Source organism: Mobula birostris, chromosome 24, assembly GCF_030028105.1.
Source record: "Mobula birostris isolate sMobBir1 chromosome 24, sMobBir1.hap1, whole genome shotgun sequence".
Classification (NCBI taxonomy): Eukaryota; Metazoa; Chordata; class Chondrichthyes; order Myliobatiformes; family Myliobatidae; genus Mobula; species Mobula birostris.
The window spans coordinates 18,306,015-18,322,731 of NC_092393.1; the positions used below are offsets into that span (position 1 = coordinate 18,306,015).

The window sequence follows — 16,717 nt, forward strand, 5'->3', positions numbered from 1 at the left end:
GTGGAGCTGGGAGATCAGTACAGGCAGAAGTCAGGGGAACCATTAGTTAAGTGGTTGTTAAGGATATGAGACGTGGACTGAGATGACGTGATCTCCGACCAGGAAACGGGGTGCCCTGGGAGGACTGTCCCTCAGCCATGGAGTAAACAGTGCCCTTCCGGGAACTGTCAGGGTGGAAAGGTCTTTGTGGGTCAGAGTAACGACCATGGTAAAGGTTAAGCAACCCTACTTGGGCTGGGATTTAAAATCTTGAGAAGACTGGAACACAGCAGAGGAAGGAACTAAGACTCTCCATCAATGGGCCCTGGACACTGGGATTGATGAGGGTGGGGATGGCCCACTGAAGGGTTAAAAGTTCACCTTGAGCATGGTAGGGTACCTGGTAAAACTGGCAGCCCTTATCTGAAGGCAGAAGGGAGAACAGTAAAATTGGCTATTGAGCTCTTGGAGAGTTTAGAACATGTAGGCAGGGCTCATAGCTAGGCAAGGAAGGTGGAGAAGCAGAACAGAGGGGGGTCCTACCTCACCAGTAGGGAAATGTCCTTGGCCCTGCTCAAGGCAAGCATTCCAAAGGAAAGGGTGGAAAGGATAAGCTTTATGGAAAGGCCATTGTCAAAATGAGAAGGGAGAGGAGCTGGTGGGGGGGGGGGGGGGCGCAGAACCCCTGCTGATTCCATATCTAATTGGGAGAAAAATCCCTCCTTGTATCCCTCCAGTGAGGCATTGAAGAAAGCCCTTCGAGACCTGCAGCAGCAGGACTCCAACAGTGGGTGGCGCCCTCCTGCCCCGTGCCCATAGGGGCATGGTCCGTAACTCTTTCCCAACTGGGAGACCTGAGGCCTTATGTATCTATTGTGGTACACTGGGGAAAGGGAAATGTACAGTGATGTACAAAGGGAAACGCACTGGTCGATACCAAGGTCAAACACAATGTTATCCCAGGAAACTCCAACAGGTGGAGAGGTCCCTCAGTGATGATAGAAACAAAGGGAGGGACACTGTCCCCAGCCCGTGCTGTGACAGTAAGGGTGACTTTTGGGTCTGAATAACCAGTGTCAGTGCTGGTTGCGGCATCCCCCGGTGCATTTTGGATATGAATGTGCTGAAAGGGAGGTCCCTGCAGACCAATAGGGATTGTTTTATTTTTTGGGTGATTGAACTGACAGTATTGGTGAGACTGGCCAAGTGGGAGCCCCTCATTACCCTGCCTCTGACCAGGGTAGCGAACATCATGCAGAACCCACATCCCAGGTGGCAGCAAGGAGACTGGGGAACAGTGCTGAAAGAGGGAATTATTCGGTGAGCAACATTCCCCTGGTTTGGCCGGTGCAGAAGGAGTAGAACATGGCAAATGACAATAGATTTTAAGTAATTGAATAAGCACGTCCCGGCCCTCACAGTGGCTGTCCCGAATGTAGTCACCACCGTACAGGACATAGAGGCGAGGGAGGGGAAGTAATGCTTTCTTTTCCACTCCTTGAGCCTCAAGTCCCAAAAGCAGTTTGCCTTTATGTTGGATGACAGACAGTACACCTTTTGTCATCTTCCAGAGAGATACTTGCACAGTCTGACCTCAGCATTATATCTCGAGACCTACAAGGGATCTCAGTCGACCCAAGTATTTCGGTATCCCATTGCACAGACGATATCCTATTGCACCCTCCGAAGAAATGGTAGGGTAGGCACTAGACAAAGTGGTTACCTCTCTGAGAGAGGGGGGATGATTTATTAATCTAGAAAAGATCCAAGCCGGAATATTTTGTTCCAATCAATACAATGGCATTCTGGACACCAGGAAGTACAAGAAAAGACCAAATGAAAAATATTGGGGGCAGTGATTCCCACCGCGGAAGAGAAGCAGCAGCATTCTGTGGGGCTACGTCTATAATGAGGACAAGATATTCCCCACCTAATGATGATACTGAGACCATTATATTGGGTACCTTGGAAGAAGACGCCTTTCCAGTGGGGTCCTGACCAATAAGTTGCCCTAGAGACTGCCAGACAGGCCACGGAACAGGCCCTACCCCTGGCCCCGAAAACAACATTTTGGACGGCACGGCAGCATAGTGGTCAGCACAAAGCTTTACAGTAACAGCGACCTGGGTTCAATTCCCAATGCTGCCTGTGAGTTTGTACATTCCCCACCTTCTCCCCCCCCCCCCCCACCACATTGGTTTCCACCAGGTGCTCCAATTTCCTCCTACAGTCCAAAGACATACTGGTTGGTAGGTTAGTTTGTTATTGTAAATGGTCCCATGATTAGGCTAGTATTAAATCGGCGGATTGCTGGATGGCACGGTTCAAAGGGCTGGAGGGCTTATTCCACGCTGTATCTCAATAAATAGATAAATAAACCTGGGGTGCCTCTTGAACTGCAGGTCTCTAGCACCTCTCACGTGGCTGAATGGACTCTTGCAGCTAACGGAAGGGTAACAGGTCCACTTGAGGTTTGGACTAAGACCCTTCCCGAGGCTGCAACCAGATACATCCCTTTTGAGAGACAGCTCTTACCCTTTTACTGGGTCTTTTTAGTTACCAAGCACAGAGACCAGTTCAGACACGGTGGTCTTGTGACTCCACCTACAAATTGTCCAGCGAGTAAAATCAAATCATGTGATCCACAAGGAAAGCCACGCTCAGCACTCTTCGATAGTCAAATGGATAGGATACATAGCAGATTGGGCAGAGTTATGGTCCTACGCACCAATGGCCATAGCACCCCGATGAGATTGTAGCCCTCGATCCATCACCAAAACAATGTAACAAACGGTATGTTGACCTAACTCCGGAGGAGAAACAGTAAGTTTGGTTCACCAGCAGCTCCAGCCGTTGGTGGAGTGGCAGCTCCACACATGATTTTGGATTTCTAATTCTTCACATAAAGCAACACAGGACATTTGAGAATCCTGTTTTGCAGAACATCCTCATACTTCAGATGTTCCACATCATAGTGAAGTCCATATTATCAAGGCCTGACCCAGAGTTAGGTTGCCAAGACTAAATCTGCCTCTGTTGTGATGCCCACTTTCCCCAGGGTGCATCACTCAGCTTGGCTTCAGTATCAAGCCAGGACTAAAGGTAGATGAACACTGCAAAGCTTGGGCCTTTATCCAGTCTGAGCTTTTCAGAATCAGAATCAGGTTTATTATCACCAGCATGTATCGTGAAATTTGTTAACAGTAGCAGCAGTTCAATGCAATACATAATATAGAAGAAAAAAATAGTAATAATAATAAATAAGTAAATCTTTTTCAGTATACTTTACACAGTATACATATATTGAATAGAATAAAAATTATGCAATAAACAGAAATACTATATATTTTTTTTAAAAAGTGAGGTAGTGTCCAAGTGTTCAATGTCCATTTAGGAATCGGATGGCAGAGGGGAAGAAGCTGTTTCTGAATCGCTCAGCGTGTGCCTTCAGGCTTCTGTACCTCCTACCTGATGGTAACAGTGAGAAAAGGGCATACCCTGGGTGCTGGAGGTCCTTCAACATTTGAAGGAAAACTACAGATAGAAGAAAGTTCTCTTTGCTTTTTTGAGACTAAATTAGAAAAACAGGATACACTAATGTTCAGTTTACTATTAACCCATTAATTCCTATACCCTATCAAGTCACTTCATGAACACCAATTCAGTCTTTTAGTTATTCCTTTTATTCATTTCTTTGGGCTGACATGCTTTTTCTCTATACCTCTATAGACATTGAGATACAAGAGCTGGGACATCAAATTACAGTAAAGCAAGACTTTAGTACAACTACACAAGATGCAGCAGTTCATCCGTGTGGCCTCTGCTGTCCTCTGTCCACTCTCCTCCACGGATGTACTCCACGTCAGTGGGTCAGACAGCATCCGTGGCTGGAAGTGGACATTTGACACTTTGCATCTGCAGACAAATGCAAGGGTTTGCACTTTGGTAGGAACAACCAGAGTTGAAGTTGCATAAGATGTTGCTGAGGCCTAATTTGGAGTATTGTGTGCAGTTTTGGTCACTTACCAACAGGAAAGATATAAACAAGTTTGAAAGGCTACGGAGAAAATTCACAATGGTCTTGCCAGGTCTGCAGAATCTGAGTTATAAGGAAGGACTGTATCCTTTAGAACACAGAAGAATGAGAGGAGATTTGATAGAGGAATAAAAAATTATGAGGGGTATAGGTAGGGTAAATGCAAGCAGGCTTTTCTGGGACTACAACCAGAGGTCATGGCTTTAGAGTGAAAGATGAGAAGTTTAAGAGGAACATGAGGGGAAATGTCTTCACTCAGAGTCATGAGAGTGTGGAATGAGCTGCCAGCACAAGTGGAGCATGCAAGCTCGATTTCAATGTTTAAGAGAAGTGTGGATAGATACATGGATGGTAGGAGTATGGAGGGCTTTGGTCTCAGTGCAGGTCGATGGGAGCAGGCAATTTAAATGGTTTTGGCATGGACTAGATGGGCTGAAGGGCCTGTTTCTGTGCTGTATGACTCTATCTTGACTGAATGCTAGAGAGAAGACAGCCAGTACAAAAGATGAAGGGAAGAGCTGGAGCAAGAGCTCGCAAGTGACAGGTGGATCCGAGTAAAGAGAGGTGATAAGCAGATGGAGGAGGGGAGAGTGGAAATGGAGACAAAAGGTAGGAGGTGATAGGTGGAAGTGACAAAGGACTGCGGGTGATGGAACCTGATAGGAAAGGAAGCTGAAGCATGGAATCAAGTGATGGCGCTGGGGAGAGCAGAAGGGAACAAGAGGGGAGGGGAAGTAGTAAATGGATTGTGTGGGTAATGGACACATAGAGTGGGGGTAGGAGGGAAAGGAAACAGATGATGGAGTCTAGAGTGGTGCAGGAAGAACTGGGTAGATCAGGAAGTGTAAGTAAAAGGCTTAGAAGGAGACCAGTTACGATAAGTTGGAGAATTCAATGTTCAAGCTGTTGGGTTGTAAACTACCCAGGAGGAATATGAGCAGTCTGGCAGTGGAGGGGGCCAAGTTCAATCACGTCAGCGTGAGAATGAGGAGGGCCCTTAAAATGACTGGCAACGGGGAACTCCAGACAGCCATGGTGGACAAAGCACACTTACTCAGCGAAACAGTCCCCTAGTATGTGTTTGGGCTCACCGAAGCAGAGGAGGACATATCAGCAACACCAGAGGCAATAAACAAGGCTGGAGGATTTGTATGAGAATGACTGCCTCATCTGATGAGCTATTTAAGGCCTCGGATGGTGGTGAGGCAGGAGGCATAGGGACTCACATTACAGTTCCTACAGGGGAGGAAGGGGTGATAGGTGGGGAGGGACGAATAGAACAAGGAGAGAGAGAACCCTGTGGAAAACAGCAAGTGGTGGGGTGGGGAAGGCAGGGCTGGTACTGGGATCACAATGTGGCTGACAGAGTTTGTGGAGAACATACCTGGAATATTGAGAGCACTTATGGTTGCCAGACAATAAGAATGATGTGAATAGGCTAGAGAGGGTGGCATAAAGATTGACAATGTTTTTTGTCAGGACTGAAGGGCTTGAGTTTATGAGGAAAGACAGGATAGGCTGGGACTGCTTTGCCTGAAGCAAAGAGGGCTGAGAGTCGACCTTACGAAAAGTATATAAAATCACAAGTGTCTACATAAAGAGGATGATCATGGGGGCGGGGGAGGGCGGGTGCCGGAGGGGATGGAGGGACAGGAAGGAGAGAAAAGTGAGAAGGTGCAAAAGCATGACAAAAACTCCAACATAAGGTCTGCTTGAGGGTCAAATATATAAACAAAAGGCACCATTGTGCTGCTGCTATTAGAGCTATCAGCTGCCCATTCACACAGTTCCTTCACCATTTCTCTTTCATTTTCAACTGCTCCCAGAATCTAACACTCACCTATAATCGAGGCGATTTACAATGACCAGCAAACCAACAACCCACACATCTTTGGGTTGTGGAAGGAGGCACCCAAAGGAAACACATGCCATCATGGGGAGAACATGGAAACTTCACACAGACAGCACCCAAGGTCAAGATCGAGTCTCCAGCACAATGAAGGAATGGCTCTACTAGCTGAACCATTACATTGCTCTTTCTTTATGTTTTCACTCTCAACCTGTCCCTATTTTATCATATTTATGTTCCCTTATTCAGATTTTCTCTTCCTCAACTGCCCCCATTAACTCATAGACCAGATGACGTTATTCACAGCTTATCCCCAGGGCGATGTTGTTCTCATCTTACTAGAGATTTTTAATTTGCCCCATCCATTCTCCCCTCACCTGCTCTGCAAATTATATTCAACTGATTTTCTCTCTTTCCCAGAGTATTTTTGACCTGGAAGGTCAATTCTGCTTCTTTCCACAGATGCTGTGTGACCTGAATACTTTCAGCATTTCCTGTTCTTATTATTTGCAAACCCTAATTTTTAAACAGCATAGACAGTAGGTTAATGAGCAGAATCATTGCATAATAAATTTAAATTAATTGCAGTTGTGAAAAATTTGATCAATTCTCAATATCTAACCATCTTTGACATAAGCTATAAATCATTTAGAGCAGAATAATGCCTACTGCTCCATCTTCATGGCATTACTACCTACTGCAATGAATGGGGAAAAAATCAGAATACGAGCTTATTCCTGGTAAGTTCTCTTTCTGTTAATCAACCGCAACAAGTAATGGGCCTGTGCCAGAAGGACCTAATTAGAAAGAGGAAGATTTATCAGGCTATTTTCCCAGAGTGGAATCTTATTTGGCAGACTATATTCAAGAGTTATGCATGGATTATGAATAAAGGTCAGGATTCCAATCTGTATTGTTCTCAATTTTCCAATCATTAAAGTGAATAATCAGAAATTGAGCATAGTTTGAATTAAGTGTACTGAGCTCACCTACTTCCATCAAATTAGGCTGCTTTGCCAGCAGCTGGTCTGTGCTCCCTGCTTCCATCAAATAGCAATCTTCTCTGAGTGAAGCACTGAAACCCTGACACTCATATTCATAGTAAATTTTATTATACAATTTCCCCAAAATATCAACAAATATTCCTTTCATGAAATATTACAATCCAAGTACACATACATCTGACAATCCTTTCTTAATCTCCCCACCTACTCTTTTCACTATTCACGATTTCCCATCCCAACCACTCTGGATAGCTTCAAAGGGTTGTAGTCTTGGCTTAAGTCACAGATGCCATTAACCTACAGCCAACTATGGCGTGGACACAGCTCAACACATCATGGAAAACAGTTTCCCTACATGGACTCTGTCTATATTTTATGCTAATATTTTACGTAATAAAACTACCAGCATAATCAAAGTTCCCCCCACCTATCTCAGACATTCTCTCTTCTCCTTTCTTCCATCAGGCAGAAGATACAAAAATCTGAAAGTGTGTACCACCAGGCTCAAGGATAGCTTCTATCACACTGTTAAAAGACTATTAAATGGCTTATTAGCACAATAAAATCAACTACCTCATTATTCACAATCTTCTTCATTTTAATCTTGCACCATTTTTTTTTAACCAGCACTGCATTTTTCTGTAGCTGATACACTTTAATCTGCACCATTATTGTTCTTATCTTGTTCCACCTCAATATTCTGTTATGTGTAATGATCGGATCTGTATGAATAGTATCCAATTCCATTTTTTCAGTACATCTTGATACATGTGACGACAATAAATCAATTTCAATCACAGTTCCAGTTCCAATATCAATTATAATCTGGAGTCAATAAGAAGTGTAAATATTGTCCTGGCTGGAATTTGAGAATGAGCACTGGAGGAAAAGGAAACGTTCTCAAACAACGGCATATTCTTGAGTTCTCTTTTAGACCGAATATTGAGTCAGATGAGAAAACAAAAATAAAGACAATCACCTTCATCAAACAGGGAGCCAGGCCTTTCATAACCAAACAACCAAAGCCCAATCTGCTACTAGCAGCCAGGTCCTGGGAGATGAGGGTTGATGTGGGAAGGAGGCTGCAGTTCCCGGATGTGGTGCACACAACCCTACGCCCGGACATTGTACTGTAGTCAACCGAAGACAAGAAAATCATTCTGGTTGAGTTGACTGTGCCGTGGGAGGAGGGATGGGAAGAGGCCCACGAGAGAAAGACCTTGAAGTACCAGCCCTTAGTGCAGGAGTGTAAAGACAAGGGATGGCAGGCATGGTTGTTCCCTGTGGAGATCGGCTGCAGAGCTTTCCCAGCCAAATCAGCATGGTGGTTGTTGTCAGCTCTGGGCCTGGATGAAAGGAGCAAAAAACAAGCAGCTAGTAGGATGGGGGAAGAGGCAGAACGAGCCTCTTGTTGGATTTGGAGTAGGCAAGAAGAGGGAAGCTGGAAGCCAGGAGCAGATGGGCAGTGATTTGGCCACCACTGCCGGCCCACCAACTGGAGAGTGTCGTGGTTAAGCGTTGAAATACCCTGTGAAGGCTGGGAACCACCTGATGACATCTGCTCCTGGCTGAAGGCTACGATTACCTTATAAGGTAACTGGAGAATGCATCCTAACAGGTGTCTGTAACAAGTAATCTCTGGTTTGTACCAGTGGCTTCCAGGAAAGGCTGGATGGCAACCGAGGAACGTCGGTGACACTGGAGAGACAGCTGACCTCCAGGAAAGACTGGCACAGGCTCACAAGGCTAGCAACCTTGTTGGCAGCACTCACAAGAGGGCACCACTCAAGCTACAACTGAACATGAAGAGCAATACCCCCAGAGTCTCCCGAGAAGGGGGGGGGGGGGGAGGATGAGAGACTCAACGGCCAGGACAGGAAACACGACTACGAGGAAACTGAAGCAAACAACACTAACCCAAGAGGAATTCACGGTAAGGTATCATTGCGGGAAAGTCTGCAAAAACATCAGAGGGCTCAAGATACACCATAGCAAGTCTAGGTGTGGATCAATGGTGACCCAAGTGCAGCGCATGGACTTACTGTCTGGTGAGACAAAGGAGAATTCACAGATCTGAAAATCTCTCCGCATTTGAGTTGCCTCAGCACCAAACTTCAGACCTAGTGAGTCCCTCTTCGGTTACCCCAATCCATTCGTCAAGGAAAGACCAGATCAAATGTCCTAGATCGTCAAACAACGTCACCTGGATGCAGTTCGATGATGAACCAGACGGAATCCTGGAATGTGCCTTAGCAGGTCCAGTACACAGAAAGATCGACTCACTCACAGCCATAGTGTACAATCTAGCTAAGGAATGATTTGGCCCAATGGAGCGGAGAAGCCAGCCCGAGTTACTGCGGCAACCAAATAGGAGGGAAACTGAGATTCGTCGCTTGAGAGGCGAATTAAAGCCGCTCAACAAGAAGTTTAAAACCAGCTCACTGGCCAAAAAAGAAGGTATTAAGGACTTAACCAGTATGCTGTGGGAAAAGCTGTGCAAACTCCAGAGGGCGGAACATCTGCGACAGCAAAGAAGGAAGAAAGAGAAAAGGTGAGCACAGTTTGTGAGAGATCCATTCAGCTTCACCAGGACTCTCCTCAGCCAACAAAAATCTGGTATAGTATCCAGTTGGAAACCAGAGGTGGAGGAGTTCCTGCGGGAGGCACACAGCGACCCACGGAGGGGTCAGGGGCTAGGAACCAGTCGGGCTGTGCGTAGACCGGAAAAACCATCAATTGACCTGAATGTGAAGGAGCCTACATGGCAGGAAATCCAGGATATCATCCGGAAAGCTAAAGCATCATCTGCCCCAGGCCCAAGCGGCATACTTTATAAGGTGTATAAGAAATGCCCAAAACTTCTTTGGAGGCTGTGGAAGGTCATGGGAAAGATCTGGGCCAAAGGTACTATTCCATCAAATTGGAAATTGGCAGAGGGATGCTTTATTCCAAAGGAAGAGGATTCTTCCACAATTGCCCAGTTTAGGACAATTTCTCTCCTAGACGTGGAATGTAAGATTTTCTTTTCTGTACTCGCAAGAAGGCTGACTTCTTACATGATGCAGAACCGCCATATCAACACATCCATCCAGAAAGGCGGTATTCCAGGCTTTTCGGGATGTCTGGAACACACCTCAATGATTAGCCATTTGATCCGTGAGGCCAAGCAGAAAAAATGTGACTTAACAGTTGTCCAGTTAGACCTCGTGAACACCTACGGGTCTATTCCATATGACCTCATCCTAGAAGGACTTGACCACCACTACATCCCAGTGGCTATTCGAGACATGATCACCAGCTACCTAGGAGGATTCAAACTCAGACTTACATCAGCCCATTTCACAACTAGGTGGCAGGACCTCCAGAAGGGGATTCCAACACCATCTCCCCCACCCTATTTATTATGGGAATGAATCTATTATCAGCAGCAGAAGATGTAACCCACGGCCCGATGCTGGAGTCGGGCATTGTTCAGCCGGCTCTACGAGGGTTCATGGACGACATCACTATAACGACTGTGTCACATGTCCAAGCAAGATGGGTATTGGAAACTCTGGACAATGTAGCCACTTGGGCAAGGATGTCCTTCAAAGCCAAAAAGTCAAGTTGTATGGTGATCAGAAAGGGCAAAGTTACTAGCAAGTTTAGCCTCCAAGTTCAGGGTGAGGTCATCCCTTCCATCGAAGATAACCCGACAAAATGCTTGGGGAACTGGTTTAATGTGTCACTGACAGATGGGGCCAATGTCACCAATGCTGTGAAGCAGACAGACGAATCCCTGAAGAAGATCAACAAATCCAGACTTCCAGGAAAGTTCAAGACCTGGCTGTACCAATACGGCCTTCTGCCCAGGCTTCGCTGGCTCTTCACACTTTATGAGTTCCCCATGACTGCCGTAGAGGGCATAGAGAGGAAAACCAACAAGCACCTGCGGAGGTGGTTGGGAGTTCCCCCAAGCTTCTCTTCAGTGGGCTTCTATATTCCATCTGAGCAACTGCAGCTTCCCCTGTCATCTGTTGTGGAGGAATTCAAGGTGGCAAAATGCAGAGCCTTATTAAGCTTGAGAGATTCCAATGACGTCTTGGTAAACCAAGCAGGCATTACAACCAGATCTGGGTGCAAGTGGGCAGCCAATGCAGCTGTGGAGCAGGCAGTGTGTTCTCTGAAGATGCGAGATATCATCGGCAACCCCTGCGTCGGGCAGCAAGGCCTCGGCTCAGTTCACTTTCAGCAGTAGGGAAACGCAAGCATAAGGGACAGGTGAGACATGATACAGGCAGAAGTACGGATCCGTGAGGAAGAGAAGCGGATGTCAAAGGCAGTGGAACAAGGGTCCCAGGGTGCCTAGACAAAATGGGATCTGCCCAAGCGCAGGATCTCATGGGCAGAGTTATGGAGACTGGAGCCCTTCCGTATTTCCTTCCTCTTGCGATCTGTGTATGACACCCTTCCTTCACCATTACATCTGTACACACGGGGGATGAGAGAGGACCTGAACTGTAAGCTCTGTGGTCAAAGGGGATACTGACTCATATACTGTCTGGGTGTAAAACAGCTCTAACTCAAGGACGGTATAGGTGGTGCCATGATAAAGTGCTTCTGGCTCTTGCTGACACACTAGAGCAAGAGAGATGCAAGAAGTGGATGGCTGGCTCAGATTTGAGGAAGGCTATCACCTTTCATAACCAAACAACCAAAGCCCAATCTGCTGCTAACGGCCAGGTCCTGGGAGATGAGGGTCGATGTGGGAAGAAGGTTGCAGTTCCCAGATGTGGTGCACACAACCCTCCGCCCGGACATTCTACTGTGGTCAACTGAAGACAGGAAAATAATTCTGGTTGAGCTGTCTGTGCCATGGGAAGAGGGATGGGAAGAGGCCCACGAGAGAAAGGCCTTGAAGTACTAGCCCTTAGTGCAGGAGTGTAAAGGCAAGGCATGGCATGGTTGTTTCCTGTGGAGATCGGCTGCAGAGGTTTCCCAGCCAAATCAGCATGGTGGTTGTTGTCAGATCTGGGTCTAGACAAAAGGAGCAAAAAACAAGCAGTTCATAGGATGGGGGAAGAGGCAGAACGAGCCTCTTGGTGGTTTTGGGATAGATGAGAGGAGGGAAGCTGGAAGCCACAAGCAGATGGGCAGTGATTTGGCCACCACTGCCGGACCACCAACTGGAGAGTGTCGTGGTTAAGGTTGGGAACCACCTGATGACATCTGCTCCTGACTGAAGGCTACGGTTGCCTTATAAGGTATCTGGAGAATGCACCCTAACAGGTGTATGTAACAAGCTTCTAAATTTGGTCCACAATCCATTTGATCCAGGAGAATTTGTTATTGCCAATTGTGACATGAAGAATTCATACAATTTTAGACAGAGTCAATATAAAAACAAACACTCAAAAAATTGTGAATCCAAAAAGCTAAACACGAAATCATTTTAATGGTGACTGATTATTGCTACAATAATCAGGCTAGATCAATTATACTCTTTTTAACATTAAGACAAGTTAAACACTCCAGGATGTGGAGACTGTTTTCTCTCTCTTTCTCCTCATCTCACATGCATTAGTATCACAGCATCAAAGGAGATGAAAACAGGTCCTTTCGGCTGTCCAATGAGCAGCAACTTACAGCAATCCTACACTAATCAGATTCCCCATATCCTACAACTCACTTGCACAGCCGGAACAATTCTACACTGGCCAATTAACCTACCAACTTGCATGTCTTTGGGTTGTAGGGGGACACTGATACACCCAGGGGAAACCCAAGTGGTCAGAGGGCAACTGTAAATTCCACACAGACAGTACTTGTGGTCATGATCAGTCTCAGGTCAATGAAGCTGTGAGGCAATGGCTCTACTAGCTGTATCACTGTGTCACTGATTGTTCTGTAATGTCAGATTTTCAGAATGCCAGTGGTTCACAATAAACCGAAAATGAGTCTATTCATTTTCTTCATGGCTTGGTCTCCATCTATCTCTTACATCTACAGATCTTGTTTAGATTCTTTGGTTGTTTCATTCTTCAATTAACAGGCATACATCCAGATAAAATTATTACAGTAGTATGACATTGTAAGCACAAATCTGACATGAGTAAACACAAAAAAAATGACATTACATGAGATAGTACATCTGGAGAAAATCACTTACTGTTATTATTATTTATTAACTAGATTTGACCTCCCGTGCATTGAAGCAAATTCTGCCTGCATGATGGGTATTTATGAAGAAATGCATCACCTTCTGGTTATGCATCAACAAGATTTGCCCAAAACCTCCTGTTTACTCAAATCATTATTAATGAAACTCCAATGACAAACAATAATTTCCTATTCAATCCTTCAGAGATCATTAGGAAGAAAATGAGGCAATAACTTACCCTTCCTCCATGCCAGCCAGGGGACTCTGGGAGAGCTTTGCCAAGTTTTTGGCATAATCTTCTTCAATTTTAATCCTTTTAACACAACAAAACACAATATTCATCTGATTAATAGAAGTCTCTTATGATAAAAAAGGTTATTTTCCACTTTGCCCTGGATGATGCAAAGCTCAAGTATTCATTAAAATGAAAAAATATTAGGTCATATTTCTGAACTACTAGTGTATAGATGGTAGAAGATTTTGTTAAGACTTAGCCTGGACTACCAACCTCTGGGCTGCTCTTGTGAAAACATATTCATCTGGGTGGCTCATTTAAATTGCAATTAAATGGTGTTGATGGGCAGGGTCTGGTGGTGGTAAGAACACAGAGCATCATGAAAAGTTCTTTGCTGGAACTGCTCATTGTCTAGCATTTGTGTAATATAAAGGTATTGGAGATTATAAGAGATATAGTGGGGAACAATCCCTTCCAGTCCAACAGTTGTGCCATCCAGCAACCCCCCTATTTAACCCTAGCCTAATTCACAGGGCAATTTCAATGACCAATTAACTGGAGAACTTGGAGGCCATTGTTACCAGGACAACCCCAGGGATGCCAGTGGAGGGATTGGATGGAGCTGTATTGTAACTAAAAGGCATGATACTTTGATCATAGCAATTGCAAGTGCCTGTTTGATTAACCTGTATAATTGCTGTCCCAATTTCGGCACATCCCCTGTGCTGAGATGTTGAGGTGGATATCACTTTGTCAAATCTGATCCCCATGCAGTTTTGAAATGGCTGTTAGAGACAGCCAACTATGCCGTGACTCTGATGTCACATATAAAATGCACAAAGACAAAGACAAAGACATTTATTTCCTAAAAGCCAGTAGTTGAGCTCAATGATTTCTTAGTATCACACTAAATTATTGTAAAATTATTAGTTTCTAATTATTAAAGAATGTTATTTTTTTAAATTTCTATTTCTCCTTGCACTATTCTGGTGCATGCTGACACTTTATTGTAATGCCTGCACTGTTTTGTGCACTTTATGCAGTCCTGGGTAGGTCTGTAGTCTAGTGTAGTTTTTGTGTTGCTTTACGTAGTTCAGTGTAGTTTTTGTATTGTTTCATGTAGCACCATGGTCCTGAAAAACATTGTCTTGTTTTTACTGTGTACTGTACCAGCAGTTATGGTTGAAATGACAATAAGAAGTGACTTGACTTGACTTTAGCCAATACAGAGGAGGAGTTCTTTTGACTGCTGCAGTACCTAATGTAACTAGCCAGCAAGAACTGACAGACATGCTTAACATATTCATGTGAAATAAAGCAAGATCATCTTGATAATCACAAATCTGATATCCTCATTTATTTATAGCTCAGGAGGTAGAACTGGAAAGACTAATGAAACCTAAACTAACTAACTAAAACCACAAGTAACTTAAAACAGCTGCAGTTGCAGACAATTTATCAGCAGAAAAAAGAAGCGCAAAGAGTATCTCCCTCATTCGCTCTCTTACAGGAGGGATCTCCACTGAAGATAGATAATGAATGATGGGTCAGCTACCTGCTTTACCCCTTACTCGTCATGACTGAGAAGAAACAAGGGGTATACAATATATAATGAGAGGTAACTTACATCAGCCAGCATTTCTCTAGTAGATGTTAAACTAATCTCTGAAATTGCCTGAAATATCCTTCACCAATAGGGTGATGCATATAGCCATTACTCATCCCAACCCTAACTGCCCTGTAACCCTCCCTATCAATAAGTGAACTCACCAAGAAATCTTGAGACTCCCACCGCAACCAGCCGTTTTTAAGAATGTGAGTGCTGAAGGTTGAGAGGTCAACAAGTAAGCCTATCCCATACTTTAGAGGGTTCATACACCAGGACTGATTCTTAGACTGAATTCTTCTGGCTAAAAGCATTGCTCGTCTACGTCCCACAATTTTCCATTCCCCATAATGAATGAATCATGATCCAGCAGGAGAGCAAGAATGTTCACGTGGCTTACCCTACCGTTCAGAAGATATTAAATTCAATTTTCAATCCATCAACCTTAATGCAGAATCTGAGGGAATGGTGTATCTTTGCCTGAGGCATTAAGCCAAAATTTGATCTGCCTTCGCACTTGTAATTAAACAGGCCTAGTTTGAAGAACAGTGAAGTTCTCCCAGTGTTCCAGCCAATGTGTCTCTCTCAATCTATACCTATCCTGCAACTGTGACTCTACTTCAAAAGTATTGTATCTGCTATGAAACGTTTTGGGATATCCTGTGGATACAAAGGCAGTTTAGAAAAATAAGACTTTCTTCACTACATCTCTCACATAGAGAACAAAAGGAAAACATATTTAGTCAAATCTTTAGTTCCCCTTCGTTTGTATTTGTTTTATACAAGACTGCTTGATCCTCATTCAGTTGTTACATTTTTTTCAGGAAACATTATTCATTCATTTCTTTGAGCTTAACTATTTCTTCAGTGCTCAAGAGAAGCAACAAGGTCTGAGCAAGTCCATAGTTACACAAGTTACAGTACAGAACTTACACTACAGAAGTTTCACACAGCACAGAAACTTAGTCTGTAGCCACTGAGACTGTACTGATCAATGAGCACCCATATCTACTAATCCAGACTTTATAATTTATTTTCCCCACATTCCAACATTGACCTAATTTCATTAACATCATCAACATCATGTGTCGTAAAATGTGGGCAACCATGGCCTATCCATGACCATGACTGCTCTTGGGAAATTTTTCAACAGAAGTGGTTTGCCATTGCCTTCTCCTGGGCAATGCCTTGTAAAGATAGATGACCCTAGCTATTATCAATACTCTTCAGAGATTGTCTGCCTGGTGGCAGAGGTCACATAACCAGGACTTGTAATATGTACCAGCTGCTCATACAGCCATCCACCACTTGCTCCCATGGCTTCAGGTCATCTTGCCCAAGGGTGACCAACAGACTAATGAAGAAGCATGTTACACCTCCATTGGTAGAGACGTATCTCCACCCCACCACCCAAATTTACTACGACCAATTAACCTATAAACCTGCTTGTTTCTGGAGATACACATCTGCTGGAGAATCGAGAATATGTACAATGAAATGGGCTGTCAACATTTCGGGTTGAAACCCTTTTTTGGACTGAAAGACTGAGTGGAAGTAGTCAGTACGAAGAGGTGAGGGAAAGGATTGAAGCAAGTGATAGGTGCACCCAGGTGAAGAGGGGAGATAGGCAGATGGAAGAGAGATGAGTGAGGCACCAGGCAGAGGCAACAAAGAGTTGCAGGTGATGGAATCGTTTAGGGAGGGATGGTCGAGTATGGAATCAAAAAAGGAAGATGGGGTGAGCAGATGGGAGCAGTAAGGGGAGGGGATCTAGTAGAAGGAGTGTATAGTTGATGAGCAGATGCAGTAGTGGAGAAGGAGAAAGAAAGAGGGTGATAAAGATTGTAGAGGGTGTGGGAGGAACTAGAT

General features: G+C 44.6%; 1 protein-coding gene across 2 annotated transcripts in view; it reads right to left on the reverse strand.

Moving 5' to 3' along the window:
• gas7b (growth arrest-specific 7b) overlaps nt 1–16,717 on the reverse strand; it is a 527,545-nt gene that overhangs the window by 75,768 nt on the left and 435,060 nt on the right. For both annotated transcript variants that reach the window (XM_072241983.1, XM_072241984.1), the window contains exon 8: nt 13,246–13,320. In XM_072241983.1, coding sequence (XP_072098084.1) covers nt 13,246–13,320 — 75 coding nt within the window. The remainder of the gene's footprint in view (nt 1–13,245; nt 13,321–16,717) is intronic.